General features: G+C 43.4%; 1 protein-coding gene across 1 annotated transcript in view; it reads right to left on the bottom strand.

Annotated features, from left to right (window-relative positions):
* Positions 1-21,815, bottom strand: part of TRIM71 (tripartite motif containing 71) — a 62,382-nt gene extending 40,567 nt beyond the window's left edge. Inside the window, exon 1 of the mRNA XM_075745727.1 lies at positions 20,196-21,815. Coding sequence (XP_075601842.1) covers positions 20,196-21,089 — 894 coding nt within the window. The 5' untranslated portion in view covers positions 21,090-21,815. The remainder of the gene's footprint in view (positions 1-20,195) is intronic.
* Between the last annotated feature and the right edge of the window lie 229 nt (positions 21,816-22,044).

The following is a 22,044-nucleotide window of genomic DNA, read 5'->3' as shown; positions in this document are numbered from 1 at the left end:
GGAAGGGATTTCTTTTCTTGGGAGAAGGGAGGAGTCAAGAAGGAAAAAAGCTTACTAAGAATGTTAACAGCAGACATTATATCTAATTTCTTTGCATTCCTTCCCCCCTCCTTTTCCTCCCATTTTTAAAAAACAGGAGCAAACTTGCGAGTTAAGGATTCTGATCAATGCAACATGTTAGGAAAAGAGAGCAGGAGGTCAAGAGGAAATGATTAATCCTGTGCAGAAGACTGGCAGGATGGGTCCTGGAATGGCTTACCAGAACAATACCCCCACTAATAAGCAGGTCAAAAGACCCTTACAGTGAACAGAAGCCCCAGTTACACTGTACATTAATATTCTTCCCTTAACCCAAAGTTACATTTGTTCATTAAAGCCAGATTCAAAAAACAAGTGTTGAATTAGAAGACAGGTGAAAAGTTGTAGTGCCAGACACAAGCAGCAAATCTGAAAGATAAAGGATTATAACTTAACAACTCTGAAAGTGTTAACAGCTCCATTCTAAGATGGTTATTTGCAGAAGGCTTCAGTAAACTGAGGAACGAGGGAAGAACCCGCTATTACAGATTGTAACACTGACTGCGTTCAGCTCACGCAATGCCTCTTCCTGATAAAGACTGCTCTTCTGCTAGCAGCATAGTTTAACATGCTGAAGACAAAAGAGCAAGCAAATTCACTGCAGGCAATACTTTGGACTTGAAGGCGCATGTGGTTCAAGGTTTACTGTAAGAGATAGCTGTTTAGTACTGTGGTTTCATGGTGTTAAAATAGAAGCAATGCAATCCTGAGAGATTCGCAGATTCAGGTATTATCCCAATCCCATGCCATTTCTCCCCTCTAGTTTAGTCAGCGTTACAATTCCCCAGGGAGTTGCACTATGGAAGCACTCAGGGGAAGTCAGCTCTACTTCCAAAGAGATTACAAACTATATAAAAACTATATATATAAAACTTATGTAAAGCATTTATCGATTCCATGATGTAGCACACAGTAAGACCTCACAGATTTGCATTTGCAAATATGCAGTGGGGGGTTTCACAACAGCTTCAAGGCTGACCTAAGCAAACCCTCCTACCACAGAACCACCACCCTATCCCCATCAGCATCCCCCCAGTTTAGTCAACTTCCTCATGCAAGCATCAGAACCTTGTAGTGCCATCAAAGAAACGATCTGGCTGAAGACTATTCTTTATTGATTATGGGCAAGTTCAGGATAAAGTTGTTCATAAGTCAGTTCAGTCCCTTAATATAGCTTGTTGTACCAATGTTGGGGAAGCGATAGGAATACTACTACAGGTGCAAAAGGCAGTGCTGAGGTAAAAAACAAATGGTGGGAACAGCTAGCTGGAGAGTAAGAGGGGCCAGCCTGCCCCTCCTGCCCGCAGCAGCATGCACTTCGCTCACTGGGGCCACTGCAGAACCACAGCCTGAAGGAGCAAAGTGGTGGGGAGGGAACGCCCTCCGGCAGCATTGCTGATTGCCTTTGTATCAGCAAACAGCCGCCATTTTGAGGAGCTGGAGGCATTCAGGGCAGTCTGGAGAGGCCAAACATCAGCCTTCAATGACTAGGAATAAAAATGGCAGATTCGTGTTGTTAATGCCCACAGCGTGTCGTCCCGTCCCGTCGTCTCCCCCCCCCCCCCCCCCCCCCCCCCTCCCCCCCCCCCCCCCCCCCAACCACCCCCCCCCCGTATGCTACTTCTGAGTACGGTGAACATTTATCCTTCAGGTACACCTCCCCAGTAACCTGGGCACTGAGCCCCCCTCCCACCCCACACCAGAGCAAAGGGGCTGCACACAGAGCTATGGGCCAAGCACAGGATTTTTGCAGCAAGACCAGTCCTCACAGCATGATCTTGGGAAGTCAGAAACTCAAAGTCTCTCCACTTTCACTAAATTTGAAATAATTAGCCTTTGCTTTCATATATTAATCTGTATTCCTTTCCCCAACCCCCCCATTTTTCTGCAGGGGAAGGCACAGAGTGTACAACAGTACACAAGTTTCAAAATCGGGTGGTCTTTGGCATTAGCAGATCATTTCAACTAGGGAAATCCACATCTCTGTCTTAAGACGAAGTTACAGTTTATTTACAAGCATCTTTGACTCAGTGGGCTGCACAGCTCAGATTTAAGGCAAAATCCAGTTTATGCCAGCACTTAACTGTGCCTATACTGGTGAGATTTAAGTAGGCACAGGCTATTCCAGTTTGTGACCTCTTTCAGGTCTGCTGAGAATCAACAGATACTAGGCCACTAATTTTTATTAAATCCATGAACAAAACTGAAATTTACCCCTTTAAGTCTTGAAGAAATTAAGTTAGTTATTTTATTTTGCAGATGTTTCCCTATTCAATCAACATTTTCGTAGGGGAACACATTTTAAAAACATTCCTTTAGTTTTAGGCCTAAGATACCCATTCTACAACAAATTCTGCAACATATATTAAAAGAGACTGTCTTGAGGTAGAGCCTGTCCTTATCACACATCCTAGTCACAAGCGTCAGAATCTGTGTTCCCCACCCAACACATGCCAAAGCAGCCTCAGAGCTGAGTTAGGTTATACATCTCTGCACAGAATAGCAAGTTAGTTTTCAGCAACACACGGTTAATGAAATCTAAAGCTCCTGTGAGCTGACCAGGTTGCTTTCTGCACCTTGTGTGCTAATATATAGGACAACCCTGCATAGCTGGTTTAACATGCCAAATACAAGGATGTTAAAAAGCCAAATAATTGTTATCTGAAGCTCAGTGCACGTGCTGAGTTCAGTGCAAACATCCATTTTACTCTGCCTCCCCACACAAAAGCCAGGAAAGTGGATTCCAAAGTTCAAGCACTGTTACTACAGAGGAAACACTAAAATGAAACTCAGAATCTCATTCTAGCAGTGTTTCCACAAAATTTAAAGGATTAAGTTCTTGGGCACCTCTGTCACACCAGTAACATGCAGACTATTTAGGCTGCATCTAAGCCTATGCATTTATTTTGTCCTTATTCCATGACTAAAACATCACAATGAAACAATACAATACACTTCATACATCTATAATCATTCACTGCAGTATAAGCCTATTAAAAAAATGAACTAGCTAATAAGTTCTTGACCAGATAAAAGTAGTAATAACCATTATTAAAATGAGGAGTGATATGAGCTCTTACAAGAGCTATTTCTTCTGCTGCTATTTGTTTCTCCTCTGTTCCTGGCAGTTCATTATAATACATATTATCCAGGGTGGGGGGTGGTAAAGGGACTGCTAACCAAAAGCCGGCACCTCAGAACAGCGAGGCACACACAGGTTGTGATGTAAATGCATGGGAACTTGCTGATGTTTTAAGACAGTCTCCTTCTGTTTTGTGTGACAAGATACTGTTGCAAAAGGAAATCCATTTCAACTACAGCTGAATTTTAGGAACAGGATCAAGTTGTGTCCCCCCCCAAGCTGATTAACCTTTAAAAAAAAAAACACCACCCCACAAGTTTATAACACCATTGTTGACTGGCATGGATTGTCATTGTCCCAGCCTTCACCCTGCACTTAAATACCAGTAAATTCCCCCCCAAAACAGGAACTACACTGTCCTCTATCTGCCCCACATAATTACTTTTTCCTTGACAGTCACCATCTTTTACACCACCATCCCCACAAAACATCAAGCACTGCTCAAGACCCAAAATCAGTTTTTAATGCTGTCCCTTTTAATGCAAGTACAAAAGCCCAGTCTGCTGTCAATACAAGCGCTTTATGGAGTTGCAAACCTCCAAATTCCACCCAGAGCAACACTATCCTCTTTGAAACTTTTCCCAATGGCTGTCTCAAAGCAAGAGCCCATAAAAAAGAGTTTATTTCATCAAACTGGAAGTTGTACAAGGGGAAACAGTCCTGTGAACACCACCATATTTAACTCATTAGACTTCTCAAATGTTTTGGAGTTTGACCATTTCAGGGAGGGAGGGAAGAAAAGGCATTTAGCAGTCCCTAGCCATGATTGATTTAAAAACAGTTTAGGGAAACAGGCAGAAGCAAGTGCAGGGCTTCCTTTCAAATTTGAAAAGAAACATAGCTTGTTGTTGGCCCTCCAGTCAAATTCTGTGCTGGTTTTCCTTCGGACCATCTAAATAAGACAGATGTAGCCAGTATCCAGGCAGCAGCTGAAGCCTGACCACTAGAAAGGCACTCTGGGGTGGGGGATGGAAGGGAAAAAGAGGGAGAAGAGGAAGCCATTTGGCTATAAAAAGGATCTTTCTTTCCTGTTGAAATGCAATGGTAAAGAGTGTCAAAATGGCTTAAGGGTGGGGAGGCCAAACATGTTTTGAGATGTTAAAAACTCTTAAGCTTTGTCAAAAAGACTGAAAAACATCTTAAGGTAGGTTTTTGTTCCTCCTTTCAAAATACTTCATCATAATAGCTGCAAGCAATTCTGAAGTTGCCATTATCTGTTCACTTTTATCACAAATGAACCAGAACTATTCAGTTAATATTTTATCCTAATGAATCTGCCACTACAAAAACACTTCTGAAAATTACTTTTCCAGTAATTTTCAGATGCATTGTATTTGAGAATCTTTCCTCCCTTCAGCAAACCTCCATTTTAAAAACCAGTCACTACTGCTTATACAGGATGACTGACTCTGCAATAAAAAGGATGCTGGAAGATAGACACTAAATAGCAGTTTTATTAATGACACAGCATCACACTCAGCACACCTTTAATGTGTATGCCATCAAAAATAAACACAAAGGCTTTTTTTGCTGCTAAACAAAAATATTTTAGGAACCTCTAAGAGTTGTCATACTTCTTGCCATTTAAATCAAAGAATGACATTTCAGAGCTCTTCTAAACTGTATGATTCACAAAGCTAGACAACTACTGGTGCTTACAGACAGTCAAGATGTGAGAGAAGGCTTAGTAAAGCTTCTATAGTATCTTTCATCCTTTTCTATTTCCTCCCTCTAAAATCTGCAAGAAGGAAGCATCAGCTTGCACAGTAAAACCTTATTTACTATGCAACTCCAGCTTATTTTCTAGTTTGTACTGCAGTAACACAAGAGTCAGAGTCCTCATTTTTTAACTCGGGATAAAGAATTTAGCAGTATGAAATAAGAGCCACTGGAGCACAAGCTGGCACCCCAGATCCCCCCTCCTCTCCTACTGATGAGGAAGCCAGGCTCATCTTCCCTCTCTTGGGTCAGTCACTCAGGTTCTCCTCTATAAAGTTGAACAGCTCCCACAAGAGACTCCAAACCACCATCCCAGAAGTTAAGACTTCAAAGTTCATTCACAGGAAATTGGATTTACACCTGCCGCATCTTTGAGAGGTGTGTGCAATAGGGATACTGAACAAAGTCACTTCACCACCATGACCTCCCACCCCTACACTTGAAGGGGCTGGGGTAGGGGGTATAAAAAGGAGACTACCTTTGGGAAAGGGTTTTGAGCTGCAACTTCTGAACAGATGCTGGAAATCCAGATCCTCTATCCCCATCATGGAGATTAAGTTACACATCAAGAAATTAATTCCATTTGCTAATATAGAAGTCAGGATGTTAGTATTCTGACAATCCCACTCAACCCCTGAAGTCCTCTCATGTTCTATAAGCACCTTGTCTCTGTCTCAAGTTTCTGCATTCCACTAAAAACTTGCTGCTTGGGGTGGGGATTGCACTAACTGGCATTACAGACCTTTGGGATGTATATGGGCGTTACTGCTTTGCACCAGAGTTTTCTATGGGAAGAGTCCACCAAGGACTAGTAAGCCAGACTTCTCTCACTTGGGCAGGTTTTTCCAGCACATTGGATTGGCTTGTTAGAGTAAGAACCAGCATCAGGGGTGTTCCTCAAGGCTAGTTTCATATTTGGCATATTTGACTGGGGCTGAAGAAGTCACCCTTCTCTATACATTCTCAAAAGTAAGGTTCACTGTATAACCAAATATTTGGCAAGCATAACACTGGATGTTTATAGGAAAAGACAAGGCTGCTTACAGCACAAAAAGGCATTTGGGTAGAAGCATTAAGTTCCCTCTCGATTGGGAAGTCTTCTGGAATTAAGGGTTAATTATTATAACCCCACACAATATAGGCAATACTGAAGCCGCAATATTTAAAACAATTCCTCAATCCATCTTCACTAAAAGTGTTATCAGAAACATGGTCGGAACCTAACATGACCCTCTTTCCCCAGCTCTGCAGAATTCAGAACTCAGTATTTGATCAACATCATTTATGTGAATTTTGGTCAAGACTAAGATCAGTGGGAAATCTTTTTAGGGTATAAAGGCTAAATCCCCTTGTGCGAAACATTACTTTCAAATGCCAGCACTGTTGCCAAATTGCCTGGTCAGCTAATCTAGCAAGGACAGAAGCCCATCTTAACCTAATACATTTTTTTAAAGGGAGGTATACACAGAGGCAGATCAGAAAGAGTTGAGAGTCACTAAAACCAAGTAACGCCCCCTCTTCCTTTTGTTCCAGGGTAGGATCAGTCAATGATTAAGCTTTCCATACAAAATCTCATGCCTACAGTGCGTGATATTAAGACTTATTATAACCACACAATCACCTGATTATTGAGAAACACATAATCAGAAAACGTAACAAAAAACTAGAAAAGGTATTTTTTAAAAAGGTCTGGACAATGAACAGCCAAGAGATGGCAGTGTTTCTATCTAGTAAACAAGGAAAATACTAATTGTTTATAGCATTTTAGTAGGGTAGGAAGTCCAGTGGCATCAGCGATATATTGCAAGAGGTGTAGGTTTTAAACTGCTCTTCTCCCTTTCAGTTGCAGCCCAGTTAACTGAATAGCCTCTTCAGGTGCTACAGCCAGTTATTGGTTAAAGCAATTTCTTTAAGTAGCAGTAGTAGTATACAACTACAAACATCCAGATTAATAGTAACTGGATGCTTCTAGACAAAGTTTTGGCAATATTTTAGTGGTTTAGTAGGCTCCAGTAAATGAAAGCATTGTAAGAGATTGTCTATGCAGTTTAGTTAACTTGAAAAAGAATTCTCAGCTTTAGAATACTTACAGATTTTAGTTTTCAATTTGACTTAGATTTTTTTTTTAAAAGGAAGAGTAACTGTATAAATCAGTACTTAAATTTCACTTGGCATTTAAGCTAGCCTAAGGAAATCCCAAGACTGCCTCACCTCTGAATTTTTAACATGGTTATTGAACACTGGAAGATGAAGTTTCAGTTCACATGTTCAGTGCAAAGGTCACAAGCTCTGCAAGACCATGATCAGAAACATTCCAGGGCAGTGTTGCTTAATTCATGGCAACAGCTTTATTTAACAAAAGCACTCAAGGAATGGTTTCCCTCTGTAACTCCATATGGGATCAAACATAAAACAAGTCAGCTTACTCCAAGAAGTGGCTTCTTTGACCACATGAGAGCTGGGTGTTTTGAGAATTTGTTTGGCTAGTTTTGTTTCTTTTCTGTTTGTTTAAACTTTGATTTATAAAGATCTTTCATTCTGAAAGCATTTCTACCTAGTTGTAGCGGAAAAAGAGCCATGGCATACATATTTGGCAGGAATGTCTCCCCTGCTTGGAGAAAAACAGATACATGAAATGGGGAAAAACAACCCACACACCATGATATTCTGACTCTCACTGATTTAGGAGAGTATCTTTCAACAACAGCCATTTGCTCCTAGTGAACTGCTGGCAGCAGTTTGCCTGGGTCAGACAGGGGTCTCTGAAAAGAAGTTTCCTTTCTTAGATAAGAAGTATAGTATTTTATATCTTTTCACATCATACTGCTCAAAAACATGTCCTACTTCATTAGAATATGTGCATCCAAACAAAACAAGTTACTAGATTTACAGTGTTGAAGTCCCCTTGGATTATTTCCCCCTACTTCCCTCCTTGGGGCAAGGGACTATATAGCTGTCTGTCAAAGTATCTCTGCCATGGAGCCAAATGGAAAATTGCCAATCTATTTCCAAAATGAGAATGTGCTAATACAGGCGGCAACTATTTCTTTACACACACCTCAGGAAAATTTATACCAGCAAGCTCATAGTAAGATCATAAGCTACAACATAGAATGGGATAATTGTTCTCAAACAAGGAATAAACCTTGTCTGTTCTTGGGGAGCTGACAACTAGAATAGTTATGAGAATATATTCATTATCTCAATTAGTTCAGATTTCCATGCCAAGGTAAGCCATATACAAACGCACTTGAATTCTGCAAGAAGGTAACGCTGTTCTCATATGCTGAATCTGGAAGAGTAAACAAGATCTCCAAGACAGCATATTTCAGTGAGTCTCTCACCTGCTGATAGCATATTTGGATTGCACATAGTCTCAGCTGGGAAGTATCACTATTCTCATTTTTTATTTTGGTGGTGCTTTTAACATGCAATACTTCCTCTTTCCAATCTATCCCCTAGCTTATAAGAAGTGTTTCCTTTTATGTTTCCTCCTTGGATGGCATTAAAATGAATTTAAACTTCAAGCCATAAAAACACTGATGAAAATACAGTCTTCTCCTCTAGCCAAGAGAATTTTAAATTTCATGCATTATATCATGTTTTCAGTTGAGACCATGTTTTTTTTCTGTTGCTCATATTAGAAAACTAATGTTAAAGAGTGTAATACAGGACATCATCAAGACTTCCCCATGGTAATTTTAGATATAAATTAAAATGGAAGGACACCTTGTGGACCACTGTAGAACTATATACTATAGAGAAAAAATATGGAAAGCTGTAACAGCTGTATTGAACATTGGTGAAGACAAAACAGTAGTTCTGACAGAATACTGGTGCAATACATTATTCCTAGATTGATTACCCGTCAAGATTTATCTTTCATTTAGGAAAAAAATAAGTCAGTCTTACTGTGCTAGCCAAACCCTCATAAATACTAGATAAAAAGTGATGTTTATATAGGTATACTGACAACATATAATGAAGACAAATGAATAGCAACAGAAAAAGCATATTACTTAACAGCCAAGAAGAATGAACACATGCTCCATGGTTAGACAGTGACTTGCACTAGCAAAAAAAGACAACTTGAAAGTGAGATGTTTAGTCACAAGAAAGCTTTATAATAAAAAACAGAACTATGGCTTTAACCAAAAATTCATCCAAAGCATCAGAGTTATTTAATTCCCTTATGAAAGTCTGGGTTGTTAGATTTAAGGCAGAGCTGGAGAAGGAAGAGAGGTGAACAGGTTTGGACAAAAAGAAAGGGAACCTCTGTACTTTTTCTCCTTCTTCCCTACAACATCTTCAGCTGCAGGGTTTTGCTACCTCCATTGCCCAGTGATTTCAGCCAGCCTGAGCATTGGCTTCTTTCCTCTTCGATTTGAGCCAGTTCACCCTACTACTTGTTGCTAATCAGTGTGTAAAGGGATACAGACTGTCTGAAGGAGGATGAAGCAGAAAGGAAATGCAGATTTAGATGACAAGTAACACATGTGCCAAGGCTAGTGAGGCAACTAGCTGGGCTTTGTGTAAGCCACCTTGCTTTGCCTTGCATCTCACACACTATCACTTCCCTCCCCCCCATAACAAATGCAGCTTTTTATGCCTGGACCCCACTTGGAGTCCACACCATTTGAGGGGTTTCATTAGCTTGAGCACCTTAGCAGCCCTGTTCTTTGCTGAATGGCATTAATAGATTTCAGAAGTGACATCCTATACAGAATGAAAATGCTAACCTTGAATTGTATTTACAAGGATGTTACTTGAGAAAGGCACAACTTCTCTGTAAGAAACTGGTTACCAAGAGCCAGCTGAGTAAGCCCTCTACACAAAGTTTTTGTGGCTAGATGAGCCAATCAGAAACCAATAAAAATAAAGCTAATGAGTAGTTTAACACCCTAGATGACTTCAGTAACTATAAAAATTATGGTCCTTTCTGTAGATAGATGCTACACAGCATTGACTTGTATTTAAGGACAGAGATATGAAAATGAAATTATAGACTGAAAGGCTGGTTCAGGGCAATTTTTTGTTCCCATTTGTAAAATTAAGCTTCACATTAACACCCATACTTTAGAATTAAGGTTCTACCATTTATACTTTCAATGTAGAAAGTTTTTGGCATCATTGTCAAGAGACCAAGATAGGAACACTAGTAAATGCTGTCAGTAAGCGCGTACTACTTGTACGCAGTCTGTCACTGGAAAGCGTGCTTCTCAAGAGTGGCCCAAGGTTTGGAGTAGACAGCCCTCCAGCAGCATGCCAGCTATGCAGATGACTAAGAAAGGGCATACTGTTACCTTCTGGGACACTGTTAACAACCACCATTTATAACCCTAATTTAATTCCTAATTCTAATCTTATCAATACTTCCATGATATTGGGGGGACTATTACAATTGTATTAAGGACAAGAGGAGAAGAAGCAAGAAGAGTATTACATCTTCCCTCCCTTACAACACTTACTGTCTTAAGAGCAGCACCAGGAAGAATGGGGTCTCAGTATTCCACTAATTCTTTTGTATTTCAACCTCTCTGTTTCCTTATGGTTTTGTTAGTTTGGTTGTTATTTCTTTCAGGGTAGAATCCACTCCAGACCACTGCCTGACATTTCTAGTTCTGATTTTTTTTAAATTATTTTTTATATACAGTCCCTCCCCTCTTCCCAAAATATTTACCCATCCAGTTTAAAGCCTTAAACAGAAGTTGATACCCACATGCATTATGTTGGGACACCACTGCAACATTACAGCTGCTTCTACAGTAACTAGACAGAGGGAAGTTATATTTGCTATTTGTTCAGTCTAGCATTCAGTCAATTCAATAGATAATTTAGTTATCTGTACAATAGTTTCTATAACTCGCAAGCATTTCAGTGGGAGAATCACAACTTTCATTTTCCCCGACAAATAACCATTGTTCTCTGAAGAGAGATGGTTCTCACAGCAGCTTTGGCTAGCTTACTTATCAGTCATCAATTAGAGAAAATCTGGTGGTTTCCAGTTTGCTCATCTGGCCACAAAAAACTGTTTAGGACACACTCAGCCAGCTCATTTGGCAACCAGTTTCTTACAGAGAAGTCATGCCTTTCTCAAGTAACATCCTTGTATGGATCAAGTATTCTTGAAATTTGAGTGACTTTGTCTAGCAGCCTGCAGACCCCCTTCACGCTCCAACTTCAATGTATTAAATCTCCAGTGCCTTTGGGCACACCATATATAGCAGCAGGGGCGGGGGGAATTTAACTCTTTACCAGCATTGCTTTTAGAGGAAAAAGAAGGCTCAGAGGCATGACAATTCTTTCCATTCTCTAACAAGTTTTTCCTCAATTAACAGACTCACTCTGCCTCACATATACATTCGCTTACTAAAACATTTTAGAACTATATAGTTGACTTGCAAGCCACAGAAAGACAGCAACAGCAAGCCCCTAGAAACTACCTGATCTTTATCTCCTACACCCTCAATCACCTGACATGGCATTACTCAAGGTTGCAGAAGATCAGGAATAGTAGCCTTGTCAGGCAACCAGGACCAGTACCTACTAGCTCACTGGCAATTCCCAGATCACACTACCAGCCCTCGCACAGGAAGAGCGGCATTCTCTAGTCCCCTGACCCAGCGCTAGGCTGGATTACAAAGCTTAAGGGCATCCATAACACAGACAGCTTTCAAGTTTTGCTTGCACCAAAGATTTAAGGCTAGGGGGTTTTATATTGTACACTTAACTGTGACACTGTGAATGGCACAAGTAGTAAGAACCACTGAAGTGAAGGGGGAGGGGAAGGGGAGGATTTGAAGTTTGATAGCTGACATTTTCCCCTATATAAGTTTGCCTTTTGTTAACCAAGAGCAGCTGAACAAAAGGCTGTATAAAATTAGTCTTCTAGCATATGCCTGCCACTCTGGACAGCGAGTGCCTGAATATGCGAACAGAACACAGAAAACCCAAGCCAACATGGGAAAGATACAACAAGCCTTAACATTGCTATCCAAGAATCCCACTGAGGTTCGATTTCTGAATATCAGGTCCCTGCCAGCCTTTTAAAACCCAACCAAACACAGCATTTGGTAGTTCTGTACATTTACAATACCTTAACTATCGAAAGAAAATATTGACAGTAGATGGTAGTTTAACAATGTTGGCTATCCACAGAATGTATGGGATGGGCATGTAATACAAGCAAACTAGAAAAGATAAGGTTTAGCAAATTCGACAAATACCTTTAAGTGTTTTGGTTATGCATGGAACCAACGTTAGACAGAAAATGATGCAAAATAAGTTTAGCTATTACCTTTAGCTCACTGAAGGACCCTTCTCCCCAGAAAGCAGAGATACAGTGTCACTGTTTTGACAGTCCTGGAAAGCACTGGTAGTGAGAGCAGCTTTGGCGATTACTTGTGTGATCTTAGTGAAGATCATACCATGGTAAATAACAGGAGTAAGACTGTAGTAACAACATGAGTACAGCAGCCTTTCATTGGATTAATCTGTTCATTTCAGAAATGAGTTTTCAAAGATATTTCACTTTTTATTTTCAGTAGAGACCACTTCCACTATAGCACTGAAGATATACCTCATCATCCCCAAAATTTAAAATACTCAACTCTGACAAGTCACTTTCACCCATTGCTAGTGAGACAAGTTTAAAGATTGCCTCAAGTTGCCTACCTGCTCCTAGAAAGTAAGACATTTTCTTCAAGTCAGCACCAGTGCAGAAGCCTAGCACAAAGTATGCAGAATCATAAAACAATAAGCTTCTCATTTGAAGTTTCCAGTTCAAGTCTTAGTCACTTCAAAAATATTTCACCTACATATGTAAGAAAACTGCTGACCAGACATCATCCTATCCAACAAGCTCACCATCTGAGGTTTTAGAAATGCATATTATAGACTCAAGTGAAATAACAGGAGTGGAGCTCTTATTTCTTACAGCTGAACATGTAACTATGAATTAATTCTTGTGAGGAAGTGTCAGGATTGCACACATATCGAAGAGGCAGCACAGTAGGATGACAGAACATATAATAGTGAGCCACATCTGTTTGTACTGAGTTTTACTCCTTTTCATACTAAACAGCTAGAACATTCAAAGCTGGTCAGCATTTTTAGTTCCTAAATGAGATGATTATTATTAGCTACAGACTCCATAGTTGCAAATTCTGTTCTTTTGTTAAGAGTTGGTAAAGAAGAAAGTAGCTTAGTGTCAAAAGAACCTTAGGAAAGAAGTACTACTCCTGTATTAGCCACATACAATTTTTTGTCTTTAAGATGGGAGGGGGACAGGGAAAGAGGAAGAGATAAAATCATCCAAAGTGACATTGCATCATAAATTTGCTTTTGAACTTGAGTTAGAAAACAATTAGCAGATAGTATTGCTCTGATTCTTTAACATGTTTTTGTTCTTTTCCTGTGACTTTAAAAGTTGATTTGGATGCACAAGCAGAATCTGTTAGGTAAGAGGACCAAACCCGTCCCACCCACATAGTCCTTCAACAAGCACAGCCTGGGGAAGTAGAAAACAGCCTGTGGAAGGAGCTGCCGCTAAGCCCATGAGGGGAACAGCTAAAACAAGGACACATGCCTAATACATTTTAGGATCAGGGACATCCATGCATTACATTAACCAATACTTGCATTGCCAAGCACTAGTCCCATTCCCATCCAGCATTTCTACACTTTTAATTAAGACTTAGAATGATAGGATAAAAACATTACTAAAAATTATGTACTACACAAATATAATCTCGGATCATAATTATAACTGCTCTATTGAAAGTAGATTACAGCTAAAGACAATAAACCCCTTCTGTGAAATCTTATCTGCGGTAACATTAGTCTTGCATTCAGTGCATTGTTCATACAGCTTAAGATCTGTGCTCTCAACACATCATGGCTCTTTGTCTGATGGAAAGACACAAATGACTTTGCAGGAAGGAAGGGAGTATGGCAGTAGAACTAGGAAGAGACAGGGTCAAGACAGTATTGAAAGAGGAATGATACCTTCTTAACTTTAAAACAGAGGAACTAGGTAGCTTTCCTCTAAGGAAGCGTGGTCTAGCAAGCATGTTTACATGGTCTGAAGATTTAGCTGAAAGGAGAAACTCCTACACACAATGCAAAATTTCATCCCTAAATCAAAGCAAAATTCAAACCCTCTCTCCAAGTGAGATACACTTCTAGACGTTGGTTTTAGCAAAACCGAAATTAAAGAAAATTGAGTTCTCAGTATATAACAGACTGGTTTCATGCCTATTTATTGTACGCACATCTCCAATCTTATTTGCTCAAGAAAGTTATTATAACCTCAGAGGTCTACGCTGCAGCCTGCAAGTTTCTACTCTATTGATACTGTTGGTTTTTCAAAAGTGTTCTCAAAGTAAAATGAGTCTGTTCAGGCAACTTTTATGGACAAGGCATTTCTGTTTCTTCCAGTTTTTAGTCACTGGAAATTATCTGAAGTCATGTTTAATTAGGCCAGTAGTGTAACAATATCAGATTATCACCAGGGAGGAAAAAAAAAAATCAACTTTGCTGTATTTATCCTAAAACGCTGGGAGTATTTGAACATCAGTCACAGCAAAGCAGGGGAAGGAGGGGAGGTTTTGATTCTGTCCAGTACTGTATGAAAGCTGTTTCAAGTCCAGCACAGTTTTCATTCTTCCACAAAAGAGAAGCAGTTAAATAACATACATACAGGGAAGAGCCAGGAGCTAAAGGTATGCTGGGAAAGGGGCAGCTGCAAGGAAATGAGGCAGAGTAATCCAAGAGGTGACCTGTTTAGCACCAGATATCTGAACATTATTTCTAAGTTTAAAAAAAGTGTGAAACTAGAGATTATTTAAACCCTTCATCATTCTAAAGCTGTTACATCCACATTACATAGACCACATGTGAACAAAATAACTCACTGCTGTGCTTTGTTCACCAGGAAAAAATTAAAAAGGAAAAACACAACTGTCAGTAACTGAATCCAAAGTATTGTCTTCAGATTGAGCACCTGCATGTGCATTTGATATCAGAAGAGAAAACACGCATTAAGCATGATAAATGAGGGGTGCATCAGTATAAAGAAGTATATTTGGTTCCTTACATATACTGGAAGTATGAGTTTATCTAGCTCATGTGCACATTCTCCTCTAAAGCTGAAGCTATTGTGTTGCTGCTGTTGTGACTGCTATGAAGTATTAAAGTATGTTAAGGCCAGTGCCTCCAGGATGCACTTTTAAAAGTTTTAATCATTTTGTTAGGAGGTAAAAAACCCTAGCCATTAGAAAAAGGAACAGCAAGAGCCTGCATCACATTTGTATCACATATTGCAGTTTCATATAAATAGCCCTTGAGCAAGAGACAGAAGTGGGGGGACACGTATATTCCCTTTTGTTAGCCAGCTGTTCTGGTGAGACAAGGGTGGACAGCATGAAGAGCATCATAGAGTAAAGCTCAGTGTTTGGCAGTGATGGCAAGCCATTACACAAAAGGGACCATATCTAATCTGGCCTTCCTCCCTAGCCATGCTATTCCTCCTTTTCCCTCATACCAGTTCAGTTTGGGCAAGATTCCTCTGCAATTCAAATAAACTTATACCAACGCTAGAGGAAGGGAAAAGTTTTCTACCATGTTAAGAGAGTTAAATTGGCTCACAAAAGCAGCTCCTGCATGCACACAACCAAGCCTGGTGAGAACAGAGGAGAAAGCGAGATCGTCTTATTTGAGCAGCCATGAGATGTTAAATTCGCTCCCTATTGTGAAACCCGAGCTTTACCCTACATTCAAGCAGTTTAGGTATAAATTCAACCAGCAAATTTAGCCACAGTACCAGATAAGTAGCTTTCAGTTCAGCTGACAGTTATATGTTTAAATGCCTTTCCCTATACATACACAAGCTTTCAGAAGTTGCATCTTTTACAGTCTGTAAGACAATAAGGAGAAGTATAATTTTTTTGTAGTCTAAAAGACCATAAATTCAGGAATATATGCAACTCTGGAATTCAATACAGCAATCTAATTTTAGCCAGTCTTGTCCACATGCACTGATATCCTCATAAGCCATTTCAACTCACTGATCTGGCAAGAAACTGCTGAGTTTGTTAATTAATCTGCTCAAGGAAGAATCTGACCAAAGCCAGGATTGACGCAAGCAAAAGGAAGGAACAGCGTGGCTAAGGGCAGGGTGAGAAAACTTTAAAACCCTTTCTTGCAGGGGGGGCGAGCAGTGGGGCTACAGAGTTTTGCCTTGTAGGCTGTGAACCACTTCTAAAAGGGAATCTGTAAAGCAATAGAAGTAGGGGGTCACAGAGCATTAAGTTGACTGAACTTGGCAACTCCACACTTTCCCTAGAAAGTGTTAGAAGTCTGCTATTGAAGTGTTTTGACCATCCGCCACTGATATCACCAAGTGATACTAAAGCATGTAGCAGCTGAGAGCCGGGTTTCATTTATGCCAACATTATTTAACTTGAGACTTGTGGCCTTTTCCACTTTCTGGAAGAGCAAAGTAATTTGAATCCAGGTAGTTTTATCTATACAAGCCAAGTATCCTACAGCTGTTCCAACATTTTCTAAGCATCTAGTTTGGTTTGCAGCCTATTATTGAGAATTCTGTGAAAAGAAAAGTAGAGGTGCTCTTTCAGTCTGTGAGATGAGACAAATCAAGTACACTGACATATCAGTTAGCATATTTGATTTAATTATGGGTACTACAAAGGTAAAACCTTTTTCAAGTTTAAAGTCCTGTTTAGTGGCTTTTATGACAATAAAATCTAGTTACTACTGTAACATTGATAATTCTATCCATACAACAAACACAGTCACACAGAAGAAAAATTTCAGGGTTGCAACAAGTATTGCTACATTTGTAGAATACTTTGGAGCATCTGACAGATTAAGCCTTTCCCTTGCTTCCCTGATAGCATTTTACCTCAGACAACGAGGTTCCAAGTGGTAAGCAACCAGACCGGGTTTCAACAGTGGCTCTGTGGCAAAGAAAGATTGGCTTTTGCTTTTCTTTTCATTTTCTTTCCTTTTGTGCATCGTTGTAGTATTTGCAGGCACTAGCCACTCTGAAAGCAGTGCCCCAAGTTCCATTTGCTTTAATGTTGGCTGCTACAGTAACAGTCAGTATTCTCCATTGTCAGTGACTTGCATGCACTCACAAGCACACAACAGGTTACTGTTGTTTTTACATGAGTCAACAGCTCAACTGAGAACAGAACCAACTCAACTAAAAAGAGACTGCACCGGGCATCCCCAGTAAAGAGCTGAAATCTGCATTTCTCTGCACTGAGAGGATGAACAGCTATGTTGATCCCGTCTTGCAAACGCATATCTGTAGTCTTGTTTTGAGACTTGGAACACCCAGTAAGTAACCACACACAATGCTACTCCCCCTCCTTACTGGAGGGAGTCTCGAAATGGGGTTGGGAGGAGGGGAAATTATGGGGAATGGACAGTGCTTCCCAGAAGGAGGGGTGAAGAGACCAGAGAGGAACACAATCAAAGGTAACAAATGAAGTAGTGATGTTAGAAGGACAGGAGTATCACATTCTAAGCAAGGAGGTAGAAAATAAGGGATCCAGCTGCTTTGGCCCAGGGACAGGCTCAAACTGATCTCAGACAGGGTGAGGACACATCCTGCAGAAGGAAAACTCCACATCTAAGAGCTATATACTCTAGCAGATTACAGACGAGATCTGCCTGTGCTCAAAACTTACCTCCATGAGATTAGCCTGAGGGAATATGCTGGTCTGTCACCAGCTTTTCCCACTTAGAAACTCCAGTTCTGCTCAGTATCTAACTACTAATATTAAAGGTTTCAAGCTACCATTCCAGCCTTGCACGTTAGGTTTGTTTTTACACTATTAGACAGCCAAGCAAAGTACTTAGTGCATCACTTAAGTACTCTTGGAAGGCTGCCTTTCCATTATTGTTCCTTTTATGAGGCTGTAAATAGCATTCTTAGAATTAAACAAGCAATAACCCTCACAGTTTTGCAGCCACCCTTTCTCAAAAATTGTACACCTTGCCCATGTTTTTTTTTAGCAAAAGTGAATAAGATTTACAGTATAAACTATTCCAAAAAGAGTGTCTCCTTGAGTGAATAATGAATACTTGCAAACACTGATCAGGCACGCCCACATTAAGGAACCATCAAAACTCACTAATCAAGAACAGTAGTAGATCATTAATTTGTAGAATAAAAGCCTTTCTCAACAGGAGCCGAAGGCTTGAAAATGCTCACTTGTTTTAAAACAACTTCTAGGTCTACAGGACACAAGGACACCCAAAACCAATGTTAAGAGACTTGTACTCTTTTCAAAGCACACTATTGAAAATAAAATATCCTACATAAACTAACATGCTTTTTTAGAAGTTACTTCTAGAAAAGCTGTACAGTTTAAGCAAGACTAGAATCTCTTTCTTCCTTTTACAATTTAAGTTTTTAAGTCTACAAAAGACCTTGGAGCTCCTGTCCCAGCTACTCTTTACCAAGTGGTAGAGAACAGATCTGCTTTAGAAGCTGGATACTTTATGCTACGGCCAACAGCCCTCCATTAGTTCATTTTCCAGACTTCAACAAGAAGCTTTAGGACACTGAGAGAACAAGAAGTTTTAACCCATACCACAAGTCCAAAGTTTTAGTCCAAAATGAAGGCAGGAATATGGCTTTAGTGTATTTAGAACACCATGCTTCGTTTCATTCCAGCGTTCAGTATTACATATGTTCTTTAGGAAACCCACTGGCAGGAAGATACTTAGATACCACAAAAAACCTGTAAGCAGCCCAATTGCCCGTACGGTTTGGTTTTTTTAAACCTCCTTGTCCCTCAAGCACACCTCACCCCCAAATGCCATTTTAAGGTGGGGCAGTTTCCCCCACAAAATTCATACTTTGTCCTCTCCCGCTAGCAATTTTAAGAAACAAGAAGAGCCCTTCCAGAGCTTTCTAGAAAATTATGTCAGAGGTACAGTAGCATTAGAGGAGATAAGCAAAGCATCCTCACAAACTGAAGACAAAGGCATCACCACATTTTGCTAGGCTAACGCCTTCATGTATCGGTTAAGCAACCATCCTACAGAAGACTCTTGTACTACCCTGACTCAGACAGGTTTTTCCCCAAAACAGTTTGTTGTGCTGTCCAATTTCATACTGGGAGGAAACTACGTCCAACACTGAAATTACTGGAAAATTCCAGCAAAATCCCCCACGTTGACTTTCGGAGCGGGGGGGGACGGATGGGGGGGGACAGCAGACCGCCATTTTCCAGTTTCAGATGAAACTCAAGTTTCAAACTATCACAGCAAGAAACTATGTCCCAATGAAACTTAAGGCATTTTCAGTACATTTTGAAGAAGCCACAGCCTCTCTTTTAGATCTGCGAAACGATACTTAGGATCATCAGAAGCAAAACTTGCGAGCAAAGCATTTTAAGTAAAGACCACATAGAGCAATTTCCCATTTTTATATTATTAAAGCTCTTGTTTGCACCACAGCACCTAAAACGTTAGCCAAGAGCAGGAGATGAAGCCGGTAGAGGCAAGGGTGAACATCTTTGCCAGCTTTCTGACTACCTTCAATTAAAAACAACAACAAAAAGTCCTTTCCTCATTACAGTCATCCTCCTTCCCTATTTATTCGTTTTCTCTTTCTTCGATGGGTCACACGCCGAACACGGTACAAAGCAGACTTCACGGAGTAACTTAGCTCTGCGTTAGAAACATTAGGGGCTTGGGGGACTCCAGACTTTTCTCGCTTGCACCTCCACGGTCTCGCAACCCCTCGCTACGCGCCCGACAAGCTCCCTCAGAAAGGCAGCGCCCGTAGCAGCCCGACGCCCACGCCGCCTTAGCCGCTTCCCGCCGCGGACGGGCAGCCCAAGGCACCGACGACCGCCTCCCGCGCCTCGCAGCGGGCACCGGCTCACCTCCTCCTCCTCCTCCTCCCGGGCGGCGGCGCGGAGCGGCGCCCGGAGGGAGCGAGGCGCCCGGGGACGCCGCACGCCATCCCCCGGCCCGCTAGCGGCTCCCGCCCCCCGCACCGGCCGTTGGAGGGGCGGCCCTGCCCCCCCACCCCCGAGGTGCGCCGAGACCCGAGTGCCTCGGCGGGCGGAGGAAGCGCCGCGGCCGGTCCCCGCCACCGCCCGCCCCTCAGGGCCGGCCCGCCCGCCGCGAGGGTGCGAGGCGGGCGGGGGCCCTCTGGCGCCGGCGAGGGGCGGGAACGGGCCGCCCCCTCCCGCGCCGCGGACTCGCTCACCTCGTCGTCGTGGTGCTGGCAGTAGCTGGCCCGGTCGGGGAAGACGGAGAGGATGTTGTAGGGCGAGGCGGGGTAGGGCGGGCTGAGGGCGAGTGGCGCGGCGGGGCCGGCGGCAGCGGCGGGGCCGGGGGCGGCGGCGAAGCGCTCGATGAAGTGGTCCTTGGTGAGGCGGACGCGCTGGTGCGCCCGCACGCAGTTGTCGCACAGGTGCTCCTGGCAGTCGAGGCAGCGGGAGCTGGCGGCGTTGCCCTCGTCGCAGGAGCTGCAGCGGGGCTCGCCCTGCCGACTGTGGGGCCGCCGCAGCAGGAGCGCCGCCGAGCCGCCGCCGCCGCCGCCCGAGGAGGAGGACGTCGAGGAGGGCGCAGCCGAGGCGGCGGCGGCGGGCGAGGAGCCGGCGGCACGGTGCGGCGGCGGCGGGCGGCCGTGGTGGCGGTTGTTACCGCCACCGCCGCCGCCTCCCGTGCCGGAGCCTGCGGCGGGGCCGGCCCCGGCGGCGCGGCCGTTCTTCTGCTCGTCGGCGGCGGCGGCCACGACGACGACGTCCAGCAGGTTGCTGAGGAGGAAGTTGGAGGAGGGCAGCGCGTCCATGCCCGAGGGCTCCGAGATCACCACCTTCTGGTCGCAGATGGGGCAGCGCAGCTTGAGCGCGTCCCCCGCGCCGGGGTGCCGCTGCGCCTCCAGGCACTGGCGGCAGAAGGCGTGCAGGCAGGGCAGGACGTGGAGCCGCCGCGGCGGGCCCCCGCAGGAGGAGCTGCCGCCGCCGCCCCCGGAGGAGCTGGAGGTCTGCGAGGAGGACGAGGAGGTGGAGGAGTTGGAGGAGAGGGGAGCCGGCGAGCCGCACATCTCCTTGCACAGCGGGCAGATCTGGAAGTCGGACTCGGGAAACGAAGCCATTTGCGATGGGCCTGACTCCCCGATGGGGGTGTGTGTGTGTGTGTAAAAAAAAGTGTATCTCCCCGCTCTCACAAAAAAAAGTGAGAGGAAAAAGAACACAGAGGAGGCGGGGGGCGTTCGGAGCGGCGTGGGGAGAAGGTAGTTCTGCAAGCAGCTTACGAGCAAGCTGGCATCGATCAGTCGTTTTGCCAAGTGGGATCGATTGGCCGGTTTTGCAAATACGGTGTCATCGATCCGGCGGTCTGCAGGGAGCTGGATCCTCGCCTCGTACCTCGCTGCCGGGCTTGCTGAGGGGGGGGAGGTGTATTTTTGGTATCAAGGTGTAGCTGTCCCGTTCTCTCTCAGCAAATGGATCCTCTCTTCCCTCACATGTACTTAACCCCCGATCCCCCGTTGCATTAGACAAATTGTATCGATTCCCAGATCGGTCAATACCTCACACAGTCTTCTCATTTCCCCCTTGGGTCAGCAGTTTGACAACGTGGTTTGGTTACTTGTCTTCTTCCTAAACAGAAAGTGCATGGGCGCCAACCGCCCGATCCCCACCGCATCCAGCGGGGACCGGACCTCTGTCCGCCGGGGCTCGGCTCCGGTTCCCACGGCCGCAGGACGGGGTCGGGGCGGCAGTGCAAGTCCCTCTTGGCCGGGCGGGGAGGACGCGGGTGGGGGGCAGCAAGGGTTTAACTCAAGTTTCGCTCTTTCTTCCTGGGGCGTTGAGTTTTTTCCTCTTTTCCTTTAAACCTGTGCTTGTCGGGGGGGAAGGGGAAATTTCGTTTCAGTTCCCCCCTCCACTTTTGCAATCCAGAGCAGCTCTAGGAGAGAGAGAGGCACTGAAACACAGTGGCCAGGAAGACTTCTCCGGCTCCAGTCCTCCCCCGCCGACGCCTGCTCCTCCACCGCATGACTGGGGGGTGGGGATGGAGGGCGGCGTTGGTGCCCACCCCACCGGCAGAGA

Source organism: Balearica regulorum, chromosome 2, assembly GCF_011004875.1.
Source record: "Balearica regulorum gibbericeps isolate bBalReg1 chromosome 2, bBalReg1.pri, whole genome shotgun sequence".
Taxonomy (NCBI): Eukaryota; Metazoa; Chordata; class Aves; order Gruiformes; family Gruidae; genus Balearica; species Balearica regulorum.
Note: the sequence above shows the minus strand (reverse complement) of the source record. Positions and strands in the feature narration are given on the sequence as shown.